Source organism: Emiliania huxleyi (assembly GCF_000372725.1).
Source record: "Emiliania huxleyi CCMP1516 chromosome Unknown EMIHUscaffold_121, whole genome shotgun sequence".
Lineage (NCBI taxonomy): Eukaryota > Haptophyta > Isochrysidales > Noelaerhabdaceae > Emiliania > Emiliania huxleyi.
In genome coordinates this window covers 96967-106598 of record NW_005201381.1, presented here as the reverse complement: position 1 = coordinate 106598, position 9632 = coordinate 96967, and the positions used below count along the sequence as shown (strand labels likewise).

The following is a 9632-nucleotide window of genomic DNA, read 5'->3' as shown; positions in this document are numbered from 1 at the left end:
GTAAATCCGTAAATCCGTAAATTTGTAAGCAAAACCTACCAGAGAACCCCTATCACACCCACACCTACCAGGCAGACAGAGATCCGCCAGCCGACTCGCGACACGCCGCTGAGAAGCCGGAGGCTGGCCTCTCCAATGGCAATGCTCGCGCAACGCTGTCTGCACGCGCTGTGCAGCTCTCCGGGGTCCGGGCGGCCCACACGGTGGGAGGGTCGACGACCGTACGACTGTAACGCTCTACGTATATCTCTTAACAATCACTATATTCGCTCTTGCGCTGCGCCTCTGCGAGTGCGATGATCAACCCCTCACGCGTGTGCATAATCCCCTCCATCTTGTTGTGCAGCCTTGACCTCTCCGGTCACGCCTCTGCGGCATCAGCACGCCTCGCCTCTGCCTCCATCGAAATCTGCAGCGCGTCGAGCTGCTCGCGCAGCTCAGCCTGCATCTTGGCCCGCATCTCGCCGATACGCCACTCACACTCAGCTCGAGCTGCGTGTTTTGCCTCGTCGGCCATCCGCTCGGCCGCTTTGATGTCGCGTTTAGCAGCCTGCTGCGCTCTCCTCAGGTTGTCGCAGTCGGAGCGCCTCAGCTCTTGTGCCGCAGCAAGCTCATCCCGCGCCGACGCGAGTGCCCTCTCTCTTCACAGCGCTCGCCGAGCGCTGCTCAGAAGCGAGCTCCTTGGTCTGCGACCGCAACTTCTCTTCCAACTCCTGCCGGAGCAGCATCTCAGCACTCGCACTACTCGCGGCTGCATGGATGTCCGAGACATTAGCGTGTTTTGCGCGTCTGGTTCTGACGAGAGTGCGGGAGAAGCTACCCTTGTGCTGCACAGAGATCACGCCAGCGGTAGCAGTGCTGCCTGGGGACACAACAACATTGCTCGTGGCCGAGCTGGCATAAGCCGCCCGCGCACCACAGCCTCTGCGGCTGCAGCAGCGCTTCGGATCGCGTCGAGCACCGCGCCTGTATCGTGCATGAGCGCACAGCCTCGAACGTACACCGCTAAGGTCGGCTATCCCGAGTTCGTTGAGCAGGCGCTCCAGCACAATGCTGAGCTGCGTCGGTGCCATGTGTCCGCAGTGAAACCACCCCCGCCTCAACCCGCTCAGGGACGGACGCATTTCCCCCCTTTCAAAGGCGGTTTCGAAGTTGATGAGACCTCGCCTCCCCCTCTCGAATGAAAGGCGTAAAAAGAGGCGCGGAACAGGCCGGAAGCGCCGCTTGGACGTGGGTCACACAACGGCAGCGCTCCAGACGCGCTCTGGTAGCTGCCAATGAAGCTGTAGCCCATCGCGCGCGAGCCGGACGGCCATTGCACCTCTACTGCAGTGCCCTCCTGCACCGAGAGCGACGCGTCAAACCTTTGCTGCCCATGACCGCCGGCGGCTCCGAGCTCGGGCGAGCGAGCCCTGGCTGAGCTGAGCCTCTGCGGTCGCAATGCAGCGCTGCGGTCGGTGCAGAGTGGCCGTGTGCGTACGGCGTCGTACGCGCACGGCCGCTCTGCCTCAGTGTCGTGCGGCTTAGGCCAACTGAGGTCGCTCTCCGACCTCGCTCGCCGAGCTCACAATCCGGCGCGAGCCGCATCGAGTGGAAGTTCGACTTCAGCTCCCGCGAGGGGATGCACTGCCTTGTCGAGTGCAAGCAGTTGGGCTCCGCCGGGAGCATGTGGTGCAACATGTTCTCTGGGCGCCAGCAGACGCGAGCGCGCGAGCGCATGTTGAAACCGGACGCTCCACAGCAACACTCAAGATACACTCGAAGAGGTGCACGTTTTCTTTTCGGGTTTCGTGGGTTCCTAGTGCACTTGGAAGCGACGAAACCGAAGCGGGTTGGCCCCGGGGTGGTTTCACTGCGCGACGTGTGCAAAACGGGGAAGAGGGGAACGGACGTCGCCGAAAGTGGCGCCCTGATCGTGCGCGGCGCCGGCATGCACACGTTATATTGGTCCCCTGAAGGCTGAAGTAATATTATGCTCACGCTACTTGAACTCCTGAGTCCTGTGAGCTGGCTTGGTGCACGTGGCCTCGCTCGCACACACGCGTGCGCAAATCTCTCTGATGAATCATCTCTATCTCGGTGCCCGACCGTCCTGGGTCCCTGCCCCCTAAACAGAATGCAGCGCTGTGCAGAAGTGCAGCACTTCTGCGCCCTCCTGCGTTTGATCAGTGTCTACTCTCGAGCCAGTCGCGTCTGCTCGCGCCGCCATGCTGCTGCTGCTGCTGCTGCTGCTGCTGCTCCGCGTCGTCGTCGCACGCGCAGAGGTGGGTGTACTCGGGCTTCTCCTCGGACTTTCTCCTCGAGAGCAGCGCGCGCAGGCCGGCGCGGCAGCCGGGCGCCGAGTCCCTGGTCCCCGAGAGGATGTGCACCCCGGCGACGTTGACGAGGAGGGCGACGACCTGGAGGGGGGTTTGGGGGGGGGTAGGGGGTTGGAGAAGGGTCTTGGGAGGGTGTCTCGGGAGTGTCGCGGGAGGGTTGGGGAAGGTGTGAGGGGAGGGCTGGGGAAGCGGGGGGGGGGGGGGGGGGGTTTCCGGGGTGGCCCTCTCTTCAAAGGGCCCGGGAGGCCCCGGGCCCCCCCCGCCCCCAAGGGGGGGGGGGGTGTTTGGCTTCCCCCCAAAAAAAGGAGCCCGGGGTCCGGGTCTCCCAGGCTTTGGACATGAACCTCCAGGCGGGGACCGGGCCAACGGGGAAAAAAACGTATTACACGGACGAGACCATCGTGGTGTTGAAGGTGTCTAGCGCCTGGAGGGGAGGGAGAGGCGAGGGGAGGGAGGGGGGGGGGGGGTGTTGGAGGAGGTGAGGAGCGGTGAGGAGCGGTGAGGAGCGGGGCTGCTGGCGCGTCGGCGGTGCAAAGTGCCGGGGCTGGGACGAGTGTCTATATGTAACTGTGTGCTGGTGCTTCTGTGTGTGTGGCCGTGCGATCGTCGTGTCTGGAGAAGTGCGACCGAGCGCGCCTTGTTGAGGGAGTTCATCTCGGCCACATCTCAGCTTTGTCTCGGCTACATCTCGGCTACATCTCGCCTTGTTGAGGTAGTTCATCTGCGTCGCGATGCAGCAGCCGACCCACAGGATGAAGAAGAGCGTCTCCCGCTTGCGCAGCTGGTCCGAGCCCCGCATTGTCAGCTTGGCGGCGATGCCTGCCTCGCGGAGCAGGGATGGGCGGGCGGCGGCAGGGCAGTGGTGAGGAGGGCTTGAAGGGGAGGGAGGGTGGCATGGCGGGTGCGGCACCGATCCCGCGCAGCGCCATCTCCCTATCTCTCCCCAAATCTCCCTATCTCTCACCGATCCCGCGCAGCGCCATCTCCCTATCTCTCCCCAAATCTCCCTATCTCTCACCGATCCCGCGCAGCGCCATCACACTCAGCGACCCGATCATTGAGCAGATGGCGACGTAGACGACGACGTGAGTCTGGCAGACGGGCGGGGCGGGGAGGGAGGTGAGGGAGGGGAGGCGACGAGGAGGGCGACGCGAGTCTGTGCGGCGGAGAGGTGGGATGAGGGGCGGGGGGGGGGGAGGGAGGAGGCGAGGCGGGCGGGTTTGTGGAGGGGAGGGGAGCGAAGGAGGCGGCGAGGCGGCGTAGAGAGGGCGGCGGCGGCGGCGGCGGCGGCGGCGGAGGAGACGGCGGCTGGCGGGGGGAGGGGTGGTTGCGAGCGACTCGCCTTTCCGTACTTAGGCGCCGCTCCATACACGAGGGCGAGGGTGAAGGAGAGGACAAAGCAGACATACGCGCGGAAGACGGGCTGCATCGCCATCGACCAAACCTCCTCGACGCTCGTCACCGGCGCCTCCTCCGGCGCGAACCGCACCTGCAGGAAGGCTCCAGGACAGGTCCAGGACAGGTCTAGGAAAGGGCGCCTCCTCCGGCGCGAACCGCGCCAGCACGACCGTGCCGACGGTGCACAGCAGGATCCCTGCAATACCTGAGGAGAGGTCGGCGAGGTCCCGGGGGGGAGAGGAGCTCGCGCACTCCTCAGCTGAGCCGGCAGGGGCCGGCGCGGCACTCGTGGGGCAAGCCCCGTGGGGCTCTCGCCACGGACCCTCCCCCTCCCTCTGGCTCGGACGGAGAGACACACACACGCTCCGGGGGAGCGCGGCGCGCACCGCAGATGTGCATGTCTTCGCCGAGGAAGAAGCGCGCAAAGACGGCGGAGGCGGCGATGGTGGCAGCGCCGAGGGGCGTCACCAGAATAGCGGGCGCGTACGCGTACGCGATGAAGTTGGCCGACTCGCCGCCGATCATCGTCAGCATGCCGAGCCACCAGACGGGCTGCCGCAGGTACGAAAAGCCACCCGCCGACGCAGAGCTGCCGCCCTTCTCGACCGACATGAGCAGCCCCTTCTTCTTGATGATGAAGGAGGCGCCAATGAAGAGGCTGCGGGCGCGCGGGAGGGCTACATTGAGTGGATCGTTGTGCGGGCGCAGCGACGGGCGCAAGGGCGGGCCGCTTGCGCCTCGACGACAGAGCGAGAGCGACGCCGCGAGCATTGTCCGCGCTGCCAGCTAGCCACTCGATCTCCGCCCTCATCGACAGATGTGCGGGTGGTGGCGGTGGTATCATCGCAGCCAGAGGTAAGGGAGGGTGCATCAGACGCGCGCTCTCTGTGGCTCGGGAAGAGATTTGAGCCATCCATGGTGGCAGCTGCGGCAGTCCACCTCGCGCTGCACACACGCAACCGCTCCTTGTGGAGCACGCCCCCCCCCCCCCCTTTTGACGGCACGCATCGCATCTTCTTAATGATCGCACCTATTTTCCTAGCCGCCGACGTTGGTCGCGCTGGACGGCAGCGCGTCCCCAGCCAGTCTCGCCGTCGCTCTTCTCGCCGTCGCTCGCCTCGCCGCTGGTATTAGGGGCCGCGCTGCCGGCGCCGAGCGTCACCTGCCTCCACGTCTCTTCCTCTAAGGAGAGGAGAGGCTCGGCGTCCGGGTAGCCGTCGTACTCGACCGCATCCACACGAGCCGGCCGCCCGAACCTACCTCCCGCCACGTGATGGTGGCCGGCCACCACCGCTGCTCGCCTAGGATCTCGACGTGCGTGCCTATCTCGATGACAGCGTGCCCGGCCAGCCTCGCCGTCGCGCAGCCGCTCCGCCGCGCCTCCTGCGGCTCCGCGGGCTGCCGCAGCACGTAGTGTCGGGTGGTGGCCTCCTCCTTCCGAAAAAAGAGAGATGCGCGGTCTCCTCTGCAAGGGGCCCCTCCAATCTCCTGCCCCACCGCTTGGTAGCAGGTCGCATCGACGGGTGGCCTTGCCTCCCACATCGATGCGGGCGTAGGGTTGAGTTGAGTAGTGCGTCATCTTGAGGAACGCTAGACTCGACTCCCTCTCGGAGATCGACCCCAGCCGTGCTCTGGTGCGTCGCTTGGGACGCCTCTGCCGCCGAGATGTCGAGGCCGGGGCGCACTCTTCGACTTGGGCTATTATCTGCCCTCGGGAGGGCGGCGGCGGCGGTGTAGGGGCGGCGGCGCGAGCTCCCGGTGGCAAATGCTCGCCTCACAGTCCAAGATGGCGGCTCGCGCCCCCGGCCGTGCTCTGGCGTGCCTCTCTAGTCCCGCCTGCCACCCAGATACCGAGGGCGGCGCGCACTCTTCGACTTGGGCTATTATCTGGCCTCGGGAGGGCGGCGGCGGCGGTGTAGCTGTAGGGGCGGCGGCGAGCTCCCGGTGGCAAATGCTCGCCTCACAGTCCAAGATGGCGGCTCACACGCCCAACCATGCTCTGGTGCGTCGATTGGGTCGCGTCTGCTGCCCGTGTCTCTGTCTTATCGGCACGACGACAACAAGCTACCCCTAACCCTAACCCTAACCCTAACCCTCACCCTAACCCTAACCCGCTAACCCTAACCCCAAGAACTCGGAGCATTCACCGAGAGCTCGCGTCAACGGACCGCTGGTTCCTCCATTCCGACCCGAAGCGGCCCGTTCTTAGGAGCTGCACAACGGCTTGAACTCTCTGACCCGAACCCTAACCCTAACCCTAACCCTAACCCATACCCTCGGCTGTGGGTCAGGCTGTGTGCTGTATAAGGCGCGCGAGGCTGGGTGCTTTGCTACCTTGCTTGTGTCTCCCATGGCCGGGACGGTTGGTTGGGTGGTGGGGGTGGGTCGGTCGGTGGGGGTGGGTTTCCTCGCCTCCATCAGCCGGGCCGTGAGGTGTGGGTGGGTGGGGATGGGGGTGGGTGGGTGGTTCCAAGCCTCAGCCGGGCCGTGAGGTGGGTGGGGTGGGTGGGTGGTTCCAAGCCTCAGCCGGGCCGTGAGGTGGGTGGGTGGGTGGGTGGCTCAAGAAGCTCGTGCACGTGAACGGAGGTGCAGAGGCACGTGGTGCGAGAAAAAACGAAACGCTGGCCTCCTCCTTCCGAAAAAAGAGAAATGCGAAATTTGCAATCTCGATCGGCCAAAAGCGCATGTCTTGAAGGTCCGATACTGAAAGCCCATATAGGCACCTTACACACACACACCCGCAGTATCGCACCTCTTGAGCGACACTACCTTTCCGCAGCTGGGGATTCTCCGGGTACCCCTCTTTGTACCCGTGCTGGCCGGATTCTTCCTCCTCCGAACAACTCAAGTTCGATCGGCCCCAGTGTCGAACTGGCAGCCACTATCTCACCGGAGGTACCATGTCCGAGTAGGCCACCGGCCAAAAGCGCATGTCTTGAAGGTCCGGATACTTGGAAGCCCATATAGGCACCTTACAGTGGTGGTTTGTGCGAAGAGAGAAAGGAGCGCAAGGTGTGTGCTGTGTGGTCCACGCCCTGCGAGCGGGGCGGGGTCTGCCCGTCGGGTTGTCGCCAATCTCCCCAGGAGATGTCTCGGAGCGGCGCGCCAGGCAGGGTGGGCGACGGCTAGCACGTGTGTGTGTCCGAGTGTGTGTGTGTGTGTGTGTGTGTGTGTGTGTGTGTGTGTGTGTGTGTGTGTGTGTGTGTGTGTGTGTGTGTGTGTGTGCGTGTGTGTGTTTGTGTCACACCTCCCTCTCTCAAAAGGATTCGACTTTGCTCGTACCTTATAAGGAACCACCCCAACTTTCGGGACATCAGCATCACCACATCAGTCAGTCAGTAATAGGAATTTGGCCTGCATACACCTTTCCGGAAACCAAAAAGGAAACGAGAGGGTCCCCAGCACTTTTCGTTTCCGGAATTCAGGGAAACCCAGGGTGCAGGGAAACCAGAGGGTGTTTGGAGCTCCATTCTGACAACTCTCGAGTTTCCCCTGAGGCCTGGGTCTGAGAGCTAGTCTGGGGCAAAATCTGAGGCGAAACCGAGAAACCCGGCAAAATACCCCGGTATTTTGCCGATTTGGCTTGATTTGGCTGATTTGGGCCCAAACCAGCTGATTTCCACGGAGTTTCCTCGGGAAACTAGAGAGGAAACGAGAGAGGGTGTTGTAGAGAAACACGGAAAGGAAACGAGACGGGGGGTGAGCGAGGAAACATGTATGCAGCCTAAAAGAAATCATACACCCGCTAATACCCGTCCTAAGCTCTGGGGGGAGGCGGGGGCCCCCGGAGGCACCGTGCGCCGTGCAGCAGTGCGGAAACGGGGCCCCAGCGCTCATACTCGCTCATACTACCAACTTCCCGATCTAACCCGGTCTAACAGAGGGCAGTATCTTGGAACGAGAATCCTCCGAACGGGGGAAAGCGTAAACCCACACAGATAGACCCTCCAATCATGAGAAAACTCTAACCTGATCGGTCGTACTGACCGCCGACTGATCACTCCAAAAATCAGCAGACAGGCCAACGTCTGCACGCGGCCGGCCGGGCGAGAGGCTTGACACGATGCGACCCTGCGACCCTGACGCTGCTGCTCTACCTATCAGACATGCACTGCTGACTGCTGCCACAATGTGCGACCGGTGCTGGCCCACTTGGCGGCCTTCCCGGTCAGTGGTGAGGCGCAGTTCAGCGCCGAGGGCGGAGTTCTCGAGGTTCTCGAAATGGATATCTAGATATCCTTTGGCCGCGTTGGGTAGCGACGGAGGCTGTGAAGTCGCGGCATCGAGTTCAACCTCAGCGCACGCACGCACCGTGCTGGGGAGGAGTTGGCCTGCGAGCGGCGAGGGCTCCCGAGCGCGCGGCGCCCCGTTCTGGCCATTTCCCTTTACCACCACAAAATCGCCTCCATTTTGCGCGCCTCCGGTGGCAGGTCTAGCCGGGCCCGATTGATGATACTTTTGATGGTTGCGCGCCGGATCTCGACTCCACCGTGCTACGGTGCGTTCCAAAGCAAATCTTGTGGCAGAGGGGCCAGATTGGCCGATTTATAACGACGAGACAGCGTCTGAAGGCTATTTTGTGGCGACACCGATACGCGGTTGAGGGCCCACGGTTGTGGCTAGTGGAGGGTGCTGTACAATCCGAGGGCGTTCCCGTGGCCTCACGGGCCCGGTCGACGATCGTGGCCAGAAAAATCAAAAAGTATCCGTTGGGGCGAGAGTTTCAACTGTGTAGCTCGATTTTGACCAAGAACTACACAGAACGGCCCCAAATCGGCCCGGAACCGACCCGTGGGCCCATCTGCCGCACCCAGCTCCGCCGGGAGGGGCGCGCGCCGTTCCCCGCGGCTCGGGCGGGCCACGCAGACGCGGCGGGAGAGCTTCCCGTGCCCTGTGAGTGCCGCCACACCGCCTCAAATAGGTCCCAAACTGGGGTTTGCCTCAGGTGCGCGAGAGTGGCAGCAGAGGCAGGAACGACGTGCTCTTGCTGCACCTCGCAGCTGCACCGAGTGTGCTCGCAGTGTATGCTACGGCCGCCGCCTACGGCATTGCTCTCGTACAGCTAGGGCCGAGCGTTTTTGCGATCTCTGGGTCAGTGGGGGCCGAGCCGCCTCGGGGTGGCGGGCGGGCGGGCGTTGTGAAAAACAGAAAACAGAAAACGGAGGGGGGCCAGGGCCCCCACACTACGATTAGACACACGCACCTGGCTCCGGCGACAAGGGGCGAGAATCGCAGCATGCAGTTCAGCGGCGAGAGGGGGGGGGGGGGGAGCCGAGGGGGCGACGTCCCGACACGGCAGCTTGGAGCTGACCCCAGGAGAGAGAGAACAGCGATGGCGCCCCCATATGACCGTAGACAGAAATGACGAGCTGACAGCGATGCAGCGGCAGCGAAGGCGGCGAGGATAGGGTGCCCACAGGACCCAAAAGAAAATAGCTTTCCGACTCAAAAAGGGACGCACGAGGCAAATCTGATGTTGGCCAGTTCCAATAGGAGCGAGGCCTCTTCCGTTGGGGGACCGAGTACATAGGAAACGAGGGTTTCCCATTGTGTCCCCTTCGCGTGCGAGCGTGACACTGCACTTGGCGCCGAGCGCCCGCGGCTCAGACCTTGTGCAAGCCACCCCTCGGTGGAGGCACCGGTCCGGACCGATGGCGCTCGGTGTGGAGCAAGCAAGACCCCCCCCCCCCCCCTCGGCGCGCGCTCGCCATTCCAACGGCCGCCAGGAGCACCAAGAGGACTCCTCATGGCTGCCTCCAAGTGGGCTTCGACCGGCCTCGGCTGGGGGGGCGGGTTGTCCCGGCTGCGGACGCGTTCTGCAGCCCCCTGGGATGGGGACAGCACCCCAAAACTGCCCCTCGGCGGCATACAGCACTGCCAGCCAGCCTCTTCCTCCTCCTAAAGGCTGTACCATAG

At 63.7% G+C, this 9632-nt stretch overlaps 2 protein-coding genes across 2 annotated transcripts; both read right to left on the bottom strand.

The window, feature by feature from the left end:
• Nucleotides 1-361: 361 nt before the first annotated feature.
• On the bottom strand, nt 362-1073 carry EMIHUDRAFT_225020 (hypothetical protein; the record flags this gene model as incomplete). Its single annotated transcript, XM_005790148.1, has 3 exons — nt 362-610; nt 917-966; nt 1004-1073. The coding sequence occupies 3 exons, from the start codon at nt 1071-1073 to the stop codon at nt 362-364; spliced, it is 369 nt and encodes a 122-aa protein (XP_005790205.1).
• Nucleotides 1074-1946: 873 nt separating this feature from the next.
• Nucleotides 1947-4562, bottom strand: EMIHUDRAFT_417622 (hypothetical protein; the record flags this gene model as incomplete). Its single annotated transcript, XM_005790147.1, has 8 exons — nt 1947-2402; nt 2614-2742; nt 3022-3137; nt 3337-3409; nt 3661-3807; nt 3878-3921; nt 4103-4374; nt 4454-4562. Coding segments are annotated over 7 exons (803 nt in total), but the record flags the coding sequence as incomplete, so codon positions are not given.
• Between the last annotated feature and the right edge of the window lie 5070 nt (nt 4563-9632).